An 18289-nucleotide genomic window follows, 5' to 3' on the forward strand; every position below is an offset into this window, starting at 1 on the left:
GTGTCGTAATACAGCGGGAGTAATACAGCGGGAGTGAGCCCACAAGGGGAGGAGTCCAGCGACGTAGGTCTACGTCGCTGGACGATAATGAGCCACTTTGCCGCAGTACCCTCAGTGTGAGTGGTCGGCAAGTGGTTAAATAGACAGCACATAGTGCTGTTCACACTATCAAAACAAAGTGTTCGCGTTGTGTCGCTTCAAAATTAAAGCCTCATTTCGAGTCAGGAAGAATTTGAAGCATTTCAACGCCTCCCATTCAAGACTATGGTAAAGTTTCGCAAATGCTCTGGCAGTTGCGGGGTCTTAAGATGAGCCTATAAACTAATGGAATAGGCGTTTGTGGAAAAGTTTTAATGCGCCTTAACGCTCATCAAATGCTTCAGAACTGCCCATAGGGCATTTGGGGAGCAATTTTAACACCTCAAAGCGTGTAAAACGCCTAACACCCATACTAAAGCTCATTAAAGCTAGTCCAATGCCCATACTAATGCTATAGGAGGGTTTGTTAGGCATTGGAAATTTAGTCAGTGTGAACAAGCCCTTATAGTTGTTGTAAACCTGAAATGTAAACAAAGCATATCTTTCTATAGTGTGTACTTGTCTTAATTAAAAGCACTAAGGCCCCTTTCACACAAGCGATCCGATCAGATCCGCCGTCAGTTTTTTAGGCGGTTCTGATCGGATCCCCCATGCATCCCTATGGGGCAGCGGATGTCAGCGGAGACATGACCACCGACACCCGCTGCTATCCGCATACGATCCTGTCTGTGAAATCCGGACGGATGGAAACCCTATTTTTCATCCGTCCAGGGGATCGGATGAGAGCGGACTACTCCTGACTAGGCAGAGTGCCTATAGCCGAGAGTGAGTGTATACCCCCTGGGACTGCCCATAGGCGTAGTCAAGCTTTTTCCTGCCTAGTGTCCTACTCCTGTGGGGGGGCAGTATAACCCAATGGATAGGAGGAATCAGGAGCTGTAAATAACGAAAGAGAAAGCCTTATTTCTTAATGGGGGCAATTAATGACTACTTGGGATGTCCAAAGCACTGAAAAACTGGATTTTTGATTTACCGTAAAAAACTTTTCCCTGAAGTTCATTGACAGGTGCAGCTCCATATTCTTCTTGACCATTGGGATAGGCTGCCCCCCACAGGAGTAGGACACTAGGCAGGAAAAATCTTTACCTTTTTTTTTTTTCAGAATTGTCGCTTTTTTTGTTTATAGTGCAACAAACTAAAATCGCCCAGGTGATCAAATACCACCAAAAGAAAGCTCTATTTGTGGGAATTTTTTTTATTTAAGTACAGTGTCGCACAACCGCGCAATTGTCAGTTTGCCATCTTCGCCCTGGGCACAAAATGACCTTGTCCCAGCCCTGAATATATACATACCTTCTTTGACAGTGTAAGCAGAGGAATCTCCCTAATGTTCTTGAAGGGAGTTTTTTGAGGAACAGAGAGTACCAAGTTACATCCCACGGAGATAATGGGGATCGTATCGGAGGAGACATATGTCGAACTCCTTGAATAAACATGCGCATTAAAGAATGCATAGCTAAAGGGCGTTGGAAACACTGCCAAAGCTGACACTTGGCCTTTAATAGTACCCAAGGCCAACCGCTGTTCAACCTCTTTGGGGAAAGGTCAAAATCCTAGCCACAAAAAAAGGTGAGGATGCACCTTTAGTGATTCACACCATGAGATGTACGATTTCCACGTACGATAATAGATCTTCCAAAGGGTAGATTTTTTAGCCTTTAACAGTGTAGGAATCACTGTCAGAAAGACCCCTGTCCTTCAATACCTAGCTTTGAACAGCCACGCCGTTAAGGCCAGTGCCTGGAAAGCAGGATGGAAGATCAACCCTTGAGACAGCAGACCTTCCCTGAGAGGAAGTCTCCAAGGAGCATCGGGGGCCAACCTTACCAGATCTGTGTACCAAGACCGGCGAGGCCAGTCTGGGGGCCACCAGAATGACCAGAATCTCTTCCACCTCTATTCTGCGCAGAAGCCTCTGCACGAGTTTCAGCAGAGGGACTGCAAAGATGAGCCGATACTGACCCCAAGGAGCCACCAGTGCATCTGTGGTGTCGGCCAGAAGATCCCGAGACCTGGCTACAAACCTCTGTACCTTCTTGTACAGTCGAGAGGCTAACAGGTCGACGTCGGGTGTTCACCGGACACACAGCAGGTGAAACACCTCCGGTGCAGGGACTATTACCCCTGATCCAACACCTGACAACTCAGGTAATCCGCCTGCCAGTTCTCCACTCCTGGGATATGCATGGCGTTAAGGGCTGGAACAAAATTTTCTTCCCATTTCAAGATCTCGGTCACCTCTCGGGCTGCCAAGACACTCTTGGTGCCCCTTGAGGATTGACCTAAGCAACGGCAGTGGCATTGTCCGGTTGAATCTGAACTGGACAACCCTGCAGATGATTTGTCCAGTGACTCAGGCAAAGCTTTATTGCTCCGAGTTCCAGAATATTGAATGGTAGTCTGGATTCCTCCGCGGTCCAGGACCCCTGGACACACAGCTTCCCAAGCACTCCTCCCCAGCCGGACAGGCTAGCATCCGTGGTTACCACAGTCCAATACAATAGGAGGAAGGACTTGCCCTGGCGTAGGGCCAACCAGCAAAGCCACCACAGAAGAGCATCCATGTGCTGTGACTGAACCAAATCAGTGTCCAAGGATTTTGGATCTCTGTTCCACTCGACAAGAATTTCCCTTTGTAAGGGTTTTGTGTGAAACTGAGCAATTGGAACTGCCTCGAAGGTCGACACCCATTAGATCTAAGGCTCGCATGCAAGTCTTCAGAGAGGACAGATTGCTGAATAACAGCAAACGAGTCACCCTCTGCAACTTTTGCAGCTTTTCCAGAGTAAGAAACACCCTCGCCGAAGCAGAGTCAGGCCCAGATAATCCAGTTTTGAAGATGGTACAAGAGCAGATTTTTTTAAATTGATATTCCAACCGAACTCTTGCAGAGTCCCGTACAGTGATTGCCAAGTCGGCCAACAGGGCAAAATGAAAGTCTGCTCTTAAGAGACCGTCCAGGTACCCCAGTACCACAATTCCCCGTTGTCACAGTAATGCCAATACCGGAGACAACACTTTGGTGAAGACCCTGGGTGCGGAGGCGAGACCAAAGGGTAACACCACAAATTGATAATGCTCCTCTCCTACAGCGAAGCGAAGAAAACGCTGGTGTCCAGCATAAATAGGGATGTGTAGATATGCATCCTTGGAGGCCAAAAAGTCTCCTTGGTGTAGGGATGCTACTACCATGCAAATGGACTCCATTCGAAACTTCTGTACCTGCACAAAGCGGTTCCGAGCCTTGAGGTCCAGGATTGAACACACTTTGCCTTCTTTCCTGGGAACAGTGAACAAGTTTGTATAGAACCCCTGAAAGCATCCTGAGTGGGAACCAGCACAATCACTCCTTGCGACAGCAGATCTTGTACCGCTTCTCGTAGACCGCTTAACTGATCTGGAGATAGGCGTAGCTTGGACAGACCCACACCATCAGCACTACAAGTCCCAGTCACTAGCACTGCAGATAGCAGGGTGAGAGAGAGACCTACAGGGACCCCAATAGACAAACCACCATTCGATATCGGGGAGAAAAGAATCGGTCTGCTGTGCAGAGAAAACGATCCTCACAGGAAGAGGAAGTACCTGGGCCATCACTAGAGTAAAGGCCTAGCTGCTCCCTGCTATCCAGCGTTTGCTGCCCAATGCATTCCTATGGGGAAACCACAAATAGTGGCATCAGCGCGTCCAACCCCGAGGACCCCCGTTGCTGACTGAGGTAGGGACCTCTGATGGTGGGGAGACCTTGGGGGAGCCTGGTACATACCGAGAGGCCAGGGGGAATGAGGCGCACCTGAGGGTCCGATCTTCCGGAGACCGCCAGAGCTATGGGGAGACACTACACCATACCAACGACATCCGGTGGGCGCCAGTCCGGACAGACTACCTCTCCACACTCAGGGTGGGGGTGCTGAAGGCCAAGGGGTAAACTGCGACTCAGACCGAACCAGGTCGTATACATCACGGCGAGGCGTTTCACTCGCGAGCCATTGGGGCTCTGTCATGGCAAGGCCTAGCGCTGGACTCTAGCCTGCACACGCTCGCTGGCCGGGCTAGGAGACCACAAGGATCTAGGATATCCAGTCCGAAACCTAGTCTGGCTGTTGACTACAGTTCTCTCAGGAACATAATTCGCTAAAAAAAATTTTAATTTTTTAACCAAGGTTCCCTTTAAAATAAAAAAAAAAAGACAAGCTAAGACCGAAGTCCCAGCCGGAAACTAGGTCCTACTCCTAAACTAGGCAGAAACAAACTGAAGCCTTTAGCAGAGTGAGTGGGTGTATGCCTGCAGGGATTGCCCCAGAGGCGTGGTAAAGATTTTTCCTGCCTAGTGTCCTAGTCCTGTAGGAGGGCAGCATAACCCAATGGTCAAGAAGAATATGGAGCTGCGTTGGTCAATGAATGATAGAGAAATAAAGGGTGGGCACCGCTATAACAAGGTCAAATGCCTTCAAAATCCCAAAAACAATAGAGATTAACCTCACTATAAAGCAACCTGAAAGACCTTCTGTGTGAACTTCTGCCCAGTAGACCTTACCAGGTAGCAGCTGCTGAATCACCCAGGATTGACATCCCTGGGGAATGGGGCTCGACTGGGATAGGAGGAACCTTTATGTCAAGACAAAGCTATAGAATATAAAATTTAAACAGCCTGAAAACCATCCAGAGAATGAAGATGCTGCAATGGAGGTAAGGCATAGAAAAGGGGAAAAAAATGATCTCAAGATTTGCCCAGGGCATCTACCGCAAAACACCTGATGATCTTTAGTTTGAAAATAAACATGTTCAGTTTGTTGAAAATGTTCCCTAGACTTAGAGGTTCTCCGGAACACCTGCCCAGCCCAACAGGCTCGCGTCTGTCATTAACCTCCCTGGCGGTATGATTATGTCAGGAATTACATACCAAAAGCGGTACAATTCTTTTCATGGAAATTTGGCGTTATGTATTATAGGCCTACAATTCTTAGTAATTACTGACTTAAACCTGACCAAAACAAGAGTCTAGTAGACATCCCGGATGTGATAAATTTGAAACACAAACACGTGAATTATAATCGAATCAATAATATTATTTTATTATTTAATATATAATATATAATAAAATTATATTATTGATTAGATTATAATTCATGCATTATATATAGATATATGTGTGTGCATATATATATATATATATATATACACACACACACACACATATATATATATACATATATATGCATATATATATATATATGCATATATATATATATATATATATATATATATATATATATATGCATATATACATATATATATATATATATGCATATATATATATATATATATATATATATATATATATGCATATATATATATATATATATATATATATATATATATATATATATATATATATGCATATATACATATATATATACATATATATATACATATATATATACATATATATATATATATATATACATATATATATATATATATATATATATACACATATACATATACACATATACATATATATATATATATATATAAAAATGTGTTTTGTGCAACGTTTTTTTTTTTTTTTTTGAATTTCCCTCCCTAGTTCCGCTCCCATGCAGCATTGCTGCTGCAGGGAACGGAACTAGGAAGTGATCAGAGCGACGGAGACCGACGGAGGAGCGGCGGGACTCTCGGCTGGCGGTCACAGCAATGAGAGATCATCGCTGGATCGCCAGGAGAAGGTAAGAGAACACCGCTGCGCTCTCTGCAATCCACCCCGAGCGTGACTCGGGGTTACCGTTCCTGATATGAAAAACCAACCCCGAGTCACGCTCGGGATCACCGCTAAGGAGGTTAAGATTTTCCAAATCATCAGAAGGAAGGCTTTCCGTATATCCAGCATCTGCGTGGATAGCCACCACTCCAGAGCAGACCTGGTGTTGGGAGTGACAGGCATTTCTTTTGTGCAAGTACCTTAACCTATGCTGTGTCAATGACGAAGCCAAAGTACCCCAGATGTTCTAAAACCAAGGATGACTTTTGAAGGTTCAGCACCAATCAAGCCTTTCTAGGATCTATTCTGTCCTACTAGAAATCCGACGTCTAACAACTTCACAACCAGCAATCTGGGAGCTGTAGAAAGACAGAAAGGTAACGCCAAACACCGGTAATTGCAATTCTCCACTGCGAACTGCAGCAACCACTGGTGAGGCCTGAAAATGGCAATGTGTAGATAGGCATCTATGAAATTCACGGGCAGGAAATCCCTATGATGAAAAGATCACCTTTCATCAATGGATGGATTCCATTCAGAAGTAATGCCCTGGGACAGCAGTCTTTCTAGTGTTTTAAAGAAAGTCCCTGAAAAGCAACAAAGCTCTGGCTTGTAACCTCTGGAAACCACACTGTCCAGAAGGCAGCAAAGGCTGATAGAAGTACCCTCACCCATGCAAGTAGCCTTCACTGTGAAGAACTTGGGGGTCCATTGCTTTTGGAACTGGGACCTAGGCCATTTCTTAGAGCTTAAGGCCTACTGCTTATAAAAGGAACAGCTCTGTGTCTGAATAGACACAGGGAGCTGTGGCTCAGCTGGGGTGCCCCCATAGCAAGCTGCTTGCTATGTGGGCACTCAACAGGAGGGAGGGGACAGGAGCGCCGGATAGATATCCAAGAAAATGAGGATCTGGGCTGCTCTTTGCAAAATCACTTCACAGAGCAGGTAAGTATAACGTTTGTTATTTTTAACCAAAAAAAAGCAAGATTTTACAATCACTTTAGGCTCCATTCACACCTGAGCGTATCATTTTCAGGCATTTTACAGGTGTTTTTTGCAGGTGTTTTGAGGCAAACAGTGACATTAACAAAAACTCTTGTAATCTGTCAAAAAAGAAGCTCATGTCTTTTTTCGAGCTTCAGGCGTTTTATTTCAGGCTACAAAACGCTCATATGTGAACAGGGGCCATTGAAATTAATGGGATTTTGGCTGTGTGGCATTTTGAGACTTCAGAGATGAGTGTTTTACCAGCTGAAAAACAGGTCACAGGAATCGTAGGACTGAGGGCAGCGCCTACCAAAGAAAAAACTGACTTAAACCGGAACTTCATCTTAAAAGAGAAGTTCCAGTGATTCTAACACTTTTTAAAAAAATTTGGGGGGAGCAAGTATCCATTTATAGCAGGTACCCACTTCCCATTTTGAAAAAAAAAAAAAAAAAGAAAGACTGAGGAACCTTCCAAAGAAGGAAATCAATTGCCGAGCAGCAGGAAGCCTAAAAATAAGCGCGCCCTTTGCCCAAGGAGTTTTCGTGTTGATGCGAGTGACTGATATCCAGTAAAAAACAACATTTGAGTATAGAAAACAATTCAAAAGAAAAAAAGGTAGATCCAAGTGGTATGTTGCAAAGCAGTAGCAGGATAATACTTTCTCAATGCTTAGCAGGACAGGGAGCATGGCAGATGTGTTCAGTCACTCAGGTTTAACATTTACCATTGGACAACTGGTCATTGCATGAATGTGAAAGGCACTCAGCAGTGCTATAGCAAAGTTATCTCACAAATCTAAAAGCGCTCTGCAACGAACAGTACACTCAGGTCTGGAAAACACTACAGTGTAGAAACCAGTGCCCAAAGGTCCCATTCCAGGCCAGCCCTGCAATCACCCAGTGCAACGGGATTGGGTACGGCCTGAAGATACACCAATCCAGATAGCTGGTATATAAAGGCCAGCTCAAGCAGGGGTAGTTGGGAAATCTTGATTGAAGACAGAGGAAAAAAACTCTGCAGAGAGGAGAAAAGAAAAAGCTATCAAAAAAACAAAATTTTTCGCACCAGAGCGAAGAACAGGGTGTGCAACTAAACTGAGGCATGCTGATCATAGGCGGGGCTATCCCGGGCTGGCCCACATTTTTTTTTGTGCCAGTGTTAGTGCCTCAGGTAGATGGCAGTATCTGAATTACTGCACCTCTCAATGGGTGTGAAACATGGCTTGAACACCTTTATCCAGTTTTGCTATTGGCCTGAAAAAAGCTTGCACAACGGTTTCCGCATCAGTGACTCTCTCGGTAGGAAGGAATAAGTATGACCGCACCATAGCTAGCAAACACAAAAGAAATGAGCACTGACAACTCCCTTGTGTATGCCTTGGCAGGTTTTTTGTGTTACACCTCCAGCATGTACATGCTAACACAGTAGATATACAGTTAGGTGCATATATTTTATATATATATATATATATATATATATATATATATATATATATAGTAATTGGACAATTGAATCAAATTCGGTTTCATGGTCAGGCGTGGGCTACGCCATTATTTTTCCTCATCAATTAAGCAGGTAAAAAGGTCTGGAGTTGATTCTAAGTGTGGTACTTGCATTTGGACTTTATTGCTGTGAACCTACATCACTGCGTTCAAAGGAGCTGTCCATCCATGCAAGTGAAACATGCCATTGTTAAACTTAAATAATTAAACAAATCCATCAGAGAGATTGCAGCAACATTAGGATTGGCCAAATCAACAGTTTGGTACATTCTGAGGAAAGAATGTTGCAGTGGTGAGCTCAACAACATAAAAAGTCCTGGACGTCCACAGAAGACAACAGTGGTGGATGATTGCAGGATGCTCTCTGTGGTAAAGAAAAACCCATTCACAACATCCAGACAAGTGAAGGACACTCTCCAGGTGGTGGGCGTATCATTGTCAAAGTCTACAATCAAGGGAAGACTTCATGAGAGCAATTACAGAGGGTTCACCACAAGGTGCAAATCATTCATAAGCCTGAAGAAAAGAAAAGCCAGATTCAATTTTGCAAAAAAAAACATCTAAAAAAGCCAGACCAGTTCTGGAAAAGCATTCTTTGGATGGATGAAACTAAGAAAAATCTGTACCAGAACGAAAGGAAGAAAAAAAAAAAAAAAAAAAAAAAAAGGAGTGGAGAAGGCTTAGAACAGCTCATGATCCAAAGCACACAACATCATCTGTAAAACATGGTGGAGGCAGTGCGTAGGCATACATGGCTTCTAGTTCCACTGGTTTATTGGTGTTTATTGATGATGTGATGATGTGACAGAAGACAGGAGCAGCCGGATGAATTCTGCAGTTTTTAGAGATATACCATCAGCCCAGATTCAGCCAAATGTGGCAAATTTGATTGGATGGTGCTTTAGGCTCCATGTACACGGAACGTTGTTAAAAGTCCCTTTGAATGTTGGAATTTTTAGGACGTTTGAAACGTCCGTTCGGTGGCGTTTGTACCCGCCACTGTTTAGAAGCGTTCCTAGAGGTCAAAAAAATTATTCCCCTTTAAAATGGAAAACGCGAACGCTAAACGCGGGTCATCGCGTTCGGACGCGTTTGTGCGTTTGAAACGCCGGGAAACACACGTTCGAACGCAAATAATTGCGTTCTAAAAACAGTCCCTGAACTCAACTGCCTGCAAATGACTGTAAACGACCTGGTGTACATGGACAGATAAGATAAAATGTAGATGGGTTCAGGGGCTTCTGAAAAAAACGCCCAACTGCTCCTAAACGGCCATTTCCAGCGTCCCGTGTACATGGAGCCTTACAGGTACAGATGGACAATTATCCAAACACACTGCAAAAGCAGCCCAGGAGCCCTGTCAGCAGTAACAGCGTGGCTCTCAAGGGCTTTAAGGGAAGTATTTCATAATGTATTAGTATGCGGTGCATACTAGCACATTATGCCATTGACCTGCAGGGGGACCTTTTTTTTTTTTCCAAGGCTTTACTACCGCTTTAATTGTGTGGTTATCAAATGCGTAGAGCTAATTTGTGTAGTTTAAAAGGTATGGTAACTTTATATCAATTCATATCGCGATAAACTCACATAAGAAAGCTAAAATTTAAGTCCAAGATTTTTTCCCCTAATGCTTCAGTCAAGAACACTTACCTGTAAGGATGTCACAAGTCATGCAGGCTGCTGCTTTCTGGTGATATCTTCTGCAGTGTGCCTAGTCCTTTTTCTGGCACTGAACTTCTGATACAGCAGGGGAGAATCGTTTTCAGGCTGGACTGCATTCAAGACTACGGTTTAGACCCTAGACTGAACCCATTTAAACAATCCCGCCAGGATGCGGTCACAATGTTTACCCAATCATAAGTGACAGTGGCATTCCTCACTTCCCACAACTGCACATATACAAGCCCTTTGTATACATACAGCTTTGGGAAATGCCTCAGCCGCTTAAAGATATCTGAATTATTTGAGCTATCTTTAGGCTTTACAAAATGTCCCTGTAGCTTAAGCCAAATTAGGACAATTGCTGGAAGCTTAAGTATATAGTTCCAATTACACCTACCATCTAAATATACATATTTGATAAATCGATAGATATAGAGAGTGATATATAGAAGTACTTACTTCCTCCACTGTTTAATTAGTTCGGGGTTTGCATATTCTTTTAAGCACTCTGTAATGTGATCTCCAATTCTGATGAGGCACTGCCTGGTGTGCTCCAGCTGTTCTCTCTCAGAGAGTCCTTTTTCAGGCCGATCCAGTTGTTTTAGTGCTGCCTTAACGGGCCTCATCCTCTCCTTACACTTTAAATTATAATACATAAAATGTTAGCAAGATCTATTTGTGAAACATAGCTCATTTACCTTTCTCCTTTTCCTCTCCAATAATGTGCAAGATAAAAAAAAAACCTCTCCTCTTACATTTTTACCTGACAGACACCATGATGTGGGTAGACAGGGTTTGCGACTGCCTGTGCTGACCTGAGAAGCCAATTAATAGTGCTTCCTGTTGCACTGGAACCAGAGTCTGAAGAAACCCAAAGCGTTTCTTCTCTACAAAGTAGGTGTAATTTGTTTGGGTAACATTTAAGGATAATTTTTGCAATATAAGGCGTTGGAGGGGGGGGGGGGGGGGGGGGTTGAAAAGTCTTCTTCAAGACAGGAGACAACACATACTTATGTACACAGGTAAACTATATACAAGGTATAACTCAATGTTAAAATGCTCTTAATCTACCCAAGAGCTACAAGCTTGTCCACTTTACCTTAAAATGAACATATCAGATAAAGAATATACAGAATGCCAGCGCTTTCTAAACTAAACGGGACTCATTATGGAGATGGTCCACATTTTTTTGTATTGAATATCAACTTCAATGATAGCCCTCAGCAGGGTTACACACAAACCCTTCAGGATAATGATTAACTGATAAGTATGAATATTAAATTACCCAGAAGTGTGTGTGCAACTTGAGTGAATTCTATCTTAGAACTGTTATTCAAAAACAAAACAAAAAAAATACTGGATTTTTGTCTTACCGTAAAATTGATTTCTCTGATGTTCATTGACGGACACAGCTCCTAATATTCATAACCATTGGGATATACTGCCCCCTACCGGAGTAGGACACTAGGCAGAAAATAATTCTGGCTACACCCATGTGCATTCCGAGGGTATACTCCTCTCTGCTATAGTCACTCAGTTTTGTTACAAGCAGTGTCAGGAGAATTTGAACTCCACACAGGGGCGGGAGCTGTGTCTGTCAATAACCATCAGAGAAATGGATTGTGCGGTAATTCAAAAAATCCCATTTTCTCTTTTGTTCATTGACGGACACAGATCCTGATATTCATAACCATTGGTATGTCCCAAAGCAGTGTTAAACATGAGGGGTGGGAACAAATAAAATTCCCAAGGCTACACATTAGCCAACCAGGCAACAGGAGCTCAACCAAACAACTGTATAGTCCTTAGATTCAAGATCATAGAGTATGCCGTCCCCTGGAGCTGTATAGGCTTACGCGTTTGAGGCATTAGCCTCTTCCTCAGAGCCTAAATGGCAGTATAAGCCTGTGCTTTATATACTAGACAATGACTTTATGAACCAGATACAATTAGACATGGGCCCTCCCTCACCAGGGCGTGTGCATGAGGTCCCCACCCACAGATGTCTATGCATTTTGGTAGGGTATCGCCCCTATGGGGGAAGTAATAATGATAGATAATATATAATGAATTGATAGAAGCATGATGAAATAGAAAAATAATGAATAAATGAATACATACATGAAAGACAGGATGGGAGACACTGTACCATAAGGCAGGACAAGCCAAAAAGGAATGCACACTCCTCCTGGCCAAAAGAGTAAACATACTGCACCTGAAAAATAACCTGTCGCCCCAACATGTGCACCACACTCAATACCACAACACTGGTCTGCAGAGGTCTTCCCTTTCATTGCTCCTTGCTGCAGAGACCAGTTACAGGTGTGGGCAGTAACCATTTGTTTTTGCTATGGATTATATTGGCAAGGCAACGCACTGACACCTTTGCTGCCATGGTGCTATAAACTGGGTGTTCAAGAAGGCATGGGCTCCCTTCAGGTATGTCTGCCCTACACCTGTCCATTTAAATGCATGTGCTTCCATTGTTGGAGACTTACAGAGTTTAGAGTTAGGACCACAGAAAATGGGGTGCCTTACGCATGTATTTGCAGATGTGTGCAATTAAACCCGTTTTTTAACGCATACTATTAAGACAGGTCAATTTGGTTGGTCGCAGACTGGGCAGTAAGGAAAGCTTGGAATCTTTTTTGTGTCTTGTTACACATAAGCGTACCAAGCCTGACGAGGCCAGTCTGGAGCCACTAAGATGACCGGAATCCCTTCTGCCTCAATTCTGCGTAGAAGTCTTGGCAGAAGATGGAGGAGGGAAGGCGTAAATCAGACGATACTGACCACACCGGGCCACCAGCACGTCTGTGGCGTCTGCCAGAAGATCTAGTGACGGAGTCACAAACCTCTGCACCTTTCTTTTGAGCCAAGACACCAAGAGATCCACCTTGCAAATCCCCCACTGGAGATGCAACTGATAAAACACCTCCAGATGAAGGGACCACTCCCCTTGGTCCAACAGCAACGCCGACTGAGGTAATCCGCCTGCCAGTTTTTAACCCCAGGAATGTATGGAGAGGGCTGGAACAAACCATTCTGCCTACCTTAGAATGCCGGCTACCTCCCCAAGCCATTTCCCTCCCAGGACATTTTTTGTGCCCCTTTGGTGATTGACATAAGCCACGACAGTGGCATCGTCTGATTGAATGTGCACTGGACATCCCTGAAGATGATCCGTCCAATGATCCAGGCACAGTCTGATCTCTCGGATTTCCAAAACATTGATCGGTAGTCTGGACTCTTCCAGTGTCCAGATCCCCAGAATTCTTGCCCAGGGCGCCTCCCCATCCATACAGGCTGGCATCCGTGGTGACCAATGTCCAATACAAGGGGAGGAGGGATTTGCACAGCCTAAGTGCCAGAGAACGTAGCCACCCTATCAGGGACTCGTTTGTGCCTCGGCTCAGCCGGATCTGATTGTCCAAAGACTGGCGGAGTCTTGTCCAACTTGGCCAGAATCTATTCCCTTTGCAGGGACCTCGTATGGAACTGTGCAAACGGAACCACTTTGAAGGTAGACACCATCAGGCGAAGCACCTGCATGCAAGTCCGGAGGGATGACCATCTGCTGGACAGCAGGAGACCAATAGCAGGCTGCAACTTCTGGAGCTTGTCCAAAGGAGCACTCTGGCTGAGTCCAAAGTCAGACCCAGATAGTCCAGCTTTATGGACGGAACTAGAGCAGACTTCTGAAAATTTAGAATCCAACCGATCAGAGTGCACATGGTGATTTCCAGGTTTTCCACCAGAGCAGTAGGGGACTCCGCTCGCAGAAAGAGATTGTCCAAGTAGCCCAGTACTGCAATCCCCCGTTGATGAAAAATGCTAGCACCGGGGCTAACACTTTTGTGAAGACCTGAGAAGAAGTGGCGAGACCAAAGGCTAACGCCACAAACTGATAATGCTCCTCTCCCACAGCCAAGAGGAGGAAGCGCTGGTGACCAGCACATATTGGAATGTGAAGGTAAACATCCTTGATGTCGATAGATGCAAGAAAATCCCCCTGATGCAGGGACACCACCACCGTGCACATGGACTCCATCATTAACTCCTGCACCCTCACAAAGCAGTTCAGAGCCTTGAGGTCCAGGACTGAACACACCTTGCCTTCCTTCCTGGGAACTGTAAACAGGTTTGAGTAAAAATACTGAAAATGTTCTGAAGTCAGAACAGGGACAATCACCCCTTAAAGCAACAGATCTTGTACAGTCCCAAACAGACTGTGTAAGCGGTCCGGGGGGAAAGGCGCAAGTTGGAAGGAAAGAACCTTCCTGGGGGACAAGAGCAAGACTCAATCCTGTAGCCGGACCGAATAACTTTGTGGACCCACTTGTCTTGTATCAGGGAAGTCCACGGGTCCGGAAACCAGCGAAGATGACTCCCCCCACCCTGATACGGGTGAGGGCGCACCTTCATGCTGAAGGAGCTCTGTCCGCGGGTCTGGAGAAGGCCGCTCTCCACTTTTCAGACCAGGTTCCTTTGCATTCTCCAGAAGAGACCCTGAAAGTCTTCGAACCTTTGTCAGTCGACCCTGAGGGATGAAAAAACATCTAATGAGCCGAGGAGGAGGGCCCACATCTAAGATTAGGTTCCTTGCCCTTCGTAGCCTGCAGAAGAAAAGTACTCTTTCCCCCTGTGAGACCTTTAATGAGGTCATCCAGGGTAGTACCAAAAATGCGATCCCCTTGAAAGGAGAGATTAGTCCAGGACCTTTTAGAAATCTGATCCGCAGACCAGCATTTAAGCCAAGAAACACCAAAAGGAACACTGCCGAGAAAGAGAGCAGAGCCACTAGGAGAGCCGCATCCAAAGAGGCATCACAGATAAATTGCAGCCCCTGAACCAGCTGGCTTGCCAGCTCAGCTAAGGCGGGGGGGGGGAAGAGATGTTCTCCTAGGTCACGGCGTAAAAGCTTAGCCCACTTAGTCAGAGTTTGCGACACCAGGGCAATGGTGAATACTGGTCTCATTACCAAACCAGCCAGAGTGTACATATTGCGGGTCACAGCCTCTGCCTCCCTGTCAGCCGGATCCTTAAAGGCCGGGGACTCTTCAACCAGAATCATGGTTGCCTGTTTTTAATCTGGAAACTGGAGGGTCAACCACCGCCTTGCTTTGGTCGTCCCCACTCTTAAGCAACAATTATGTCAAAATTGGCAGGGAAAGGGAACACGTGCCGTTCTGGATGGCTTGTGGGTGCCAAAAGGAACCTGCGTCTCCGTCGCAACTGCGTCCTCTATCTTCAAGGTCTCACGCACAGATACAATCAGTGCTTCCACCAGCGCCTTCTCCTGCGCGGTTGCAGATGTGGAGGAATCATCCTCCCTATTTAAGAAATCGGGGCGCGCGGTCACAGACCCAGCAGGGGGACCCACATCCAGAGCGGCCAAATACGATCCAGGATCTGATTAGACAGAGGGAGGCAGGGAAAGACTGGGGGGGGGGAATGTGCTCCAAAGATTTCAAGAGTCACCAGGGGAACCCACAAAAAGTGTAAAATCACTTCAAGAAGGGACAACCCCCACCACTCTGGCATAAACACCCGGTCGCCTGGCACAAGTGATCCTCAGCAGAGAGGGAGAGAACCCCACCAGACTCACCACCCAGTAGAAACAGACACCTGAAGCCACCAGGATAGTCTGCACTACATGTGCGGCGATCAGGAAGTGAAAGGATCCAGGAGTCAGCACTAGGGGATGAGGAGGGGATCCCTCTGCCAATATCTCCACCCACAGGGCTCCACTGTCATGTCCGCTGCCATTTTCAATGGCAAACCACCGCAAAATGGCCGGGCTACACAAACATGGTCGCTGTGCAAAGAAACACAGGCTACAGAAAAATGGCGGCACCACGAGGCTCCCAGGAGGGATCCCTAGGCTCTAGGACAGACGCAGGCAGGATGGTGGGCCCTGGCAGGAGCCCCGGCACAGTCGATCACCGGTCGCTGGTGGCGTACCCCCCCCCCCCCCCAGCGCCAGCACACAGCGCCCTGCCCCCACCCCGGGTGGTGGACCAGACCACCCACACAGCCCCAGCATAAGTGGAAAGGGGGGACAGGGACAGAACCCCTTGCCATTAAAATGGGGGGTGGGGACTGTCTGCCAGGAGAAATGCTGCAACTCCGGCCAAAACCAGTCGTATGCGACCTTGTAAGGCATCTAACTTGCAGGCCAGGCTATGACGTGGCAGACCTAGCATGGAGCTGAGGTCTGCGTGTGCTCGCTGGCAAGACTGGGGTGACCACTTGATCAAGATTATCCAGCTCGTTGCCAAGTTGATTGTAGATCTCACAGGAAAAAAACCAGGAGAAAAAATTTCCATCTAAAAAAATTTGTTAGGACCAAAGATCCCAGCAAGGAACTAGACTAAACTGACGAATTGCAGTAATCGCCCTCAGGTAGACCTTGACTGCATGAATGCCATCTAAGGACAGAAATAGGCAATGGGATATGCTGGTTCAGGTGGAAGAAAGCCACCCTAAGCAAAAAGGTAATCTGAGGCCACAAGACCAACTGGTCATGACGGATCACCAGGAACCGGTTCCTTAGAGGTAAGAGCAGCCAATTCTGAAACCCTGGAGCTGAAACAATGGCAACCATAAAATTAAAAAAAAACCTTCCATGTCAGGAAGACTAAGGGAATATCCTGGATGGGTTCAAAAGCCAGGCTGTGGTAATCAGAATCACCAGAACGCCTTCCAGCCAAATCCTGCAAAGCAGAAGAGGCAGAAGCTGTAACAGCAGAAAGGCATAAATCAGAGCGAACATATCCTCATGGCATCTCTAGACCACCCACCATGGACACACAAGGGTCCTTGTTCCTGGATATGAATCTGTCTAGCTTTACATTGAGGAACTCTATTGAAGGTGGGAAATTCTGGATATGGATAATCCTGGCATCCAAGTTCAAAACCCCTGGGTGAAGAGCCTACTGCCCCAATCGTTGACAGCTGAGAAAATTTGCCAATTTTCCCACCTAGGAATGTGGACAGGGCAGGGACTTGCAGAATCACCCAAGACAGATTGATATTTTCTGAGTGGCCTTACTTCTGGTGCCTCCATGCTGATTTATGTACGCCACTGCCGTAGCATTGTCAGACTGAACCCATACAGGGAAGTTGTTGCATCTGCACGAACCAATGCAGCAGGACTAGATGAATCACCCTCAATTCCAGAGTGTTGATAGACAACCTATCCCGTGGTGGCCAATTTAAACCCAAACTCCTCTCAAATTGGAAAGCTGAGATGTCTGCTAATGCCGCCTCCTCCCCAAGATCACAAGGAAAATGAAAACAAATGCACGAATAAGGGTGTATATTTAAAAAAAAAAAAAAAAAAAAAAACTTACGACGCTGAAAGTCTTCTGATCAAGCTCCTCTGCCTCTTCAGAAATTGGGACAGGCTCACTACTGGCAGTTATGTGAACAGGGGTTTCAGCAGAAATGTTTTTCTTCGGTTTCTCCTTCTCAGGCTTTACATCATTCACCTATTTAATAAATTAACTTTTAATGGTTGGAAAACAGAGGATTTGTTTAGATCCTGTAATTTCTACTCCCTGTAGTTATTTGAAAAATGTGCAACGCACATGAAAGATGTATGTTTTAGGAACAATGTTAGTAGGAACAATAAGTATAATATACAGTATCTCACAAAAGCGAGTACACCCCTCACATTTTTTGTTAAATATTTTATTATATCTTTTCATGTGACAACACTAAAGAAATGGCACTTTGCTACAATGTAAAGTGTACAGCTTGTATAACAGTGTAAATTTGCTGTCCCCTCAAAATAAAGCAACACAGCCATTAATATCTAAACCGCAGGCAACAAAAGTGAGTACACCCCTAAGTGAAAATGTCCAAATTGGGCCCAAAGGGTCAATCTTTTGTGTGGACACCATTATTTTCCAGCACTGCCTTAACCCTCTTGGGCATGGAGTTCACCAGAGCTTCACAGGTTGCCACTGGAGTCCTCTTCCACTCCTCCATGATGACATTACAGTGCTGGTGGATGTTGGAGACCTTGCGCTCCTCCACCTTCCGTTTGAGGATGCCCCACAGATGCTCAAAAAGGTTTAGGTCCTGAGACATGCTTGGCCAGTCCATCACCTTCACCCTCAGCTTCTTTAGCGAGGCAGTGGTCGTTTTGGAGGTGTGTTTGGGGGTCGTTATCTTGGAATACTACCCTACTGCCCAGTCTCTGAAGAGAGGGGATCATGCTCTGCTTCAGTATGTCACAGTACATTTTGGCATTCATGGTTACCTCAATAA

At 45.5% G+C, this 18289-nt stretch overlaps 1 protein-coding gene across 2 annotated transcripts in view; it reads right to left on the bottom strand.

Moving 5' to 3' along the window:
- Window positions 1–18289, bottom strand: part of CHD1 (chromodomain helicase DNA binding protein 1) — a 219189-nt gene that overhangs the window by 21693 nt on the left and 179207 nt on the right. For both annotated transcript variants that reach the window (XM_082243068.1, XM_082243067.1), the window contains 2 exons: window positions 17368–17505; window positions 10472–10650 (listed from right to left, as the gene is read on the bottom strand). In XM_082243068.1, the coding sequence (XP_082099194.1) occupies window positions 10472–10650; window positions 17368–17505 (317 nt within the window). The remainder of the gene's footprint in view (window positions 1–10471; window positions 10651–17367; window positions 17506–18289) is intronic.

This window comes from Pelophylax lessonae (assembly GCF_965119305.1).
Source record: "Pelophylax lessonae genome assembly, chromosome: 1".
NCBI classification, from domain to species: domain Eukaryota; kingdom Metazoa; phylum Chordata; class Amphibia; order Anura; family Ranidae; genus Pelophylax; species Pelophylax lessonae.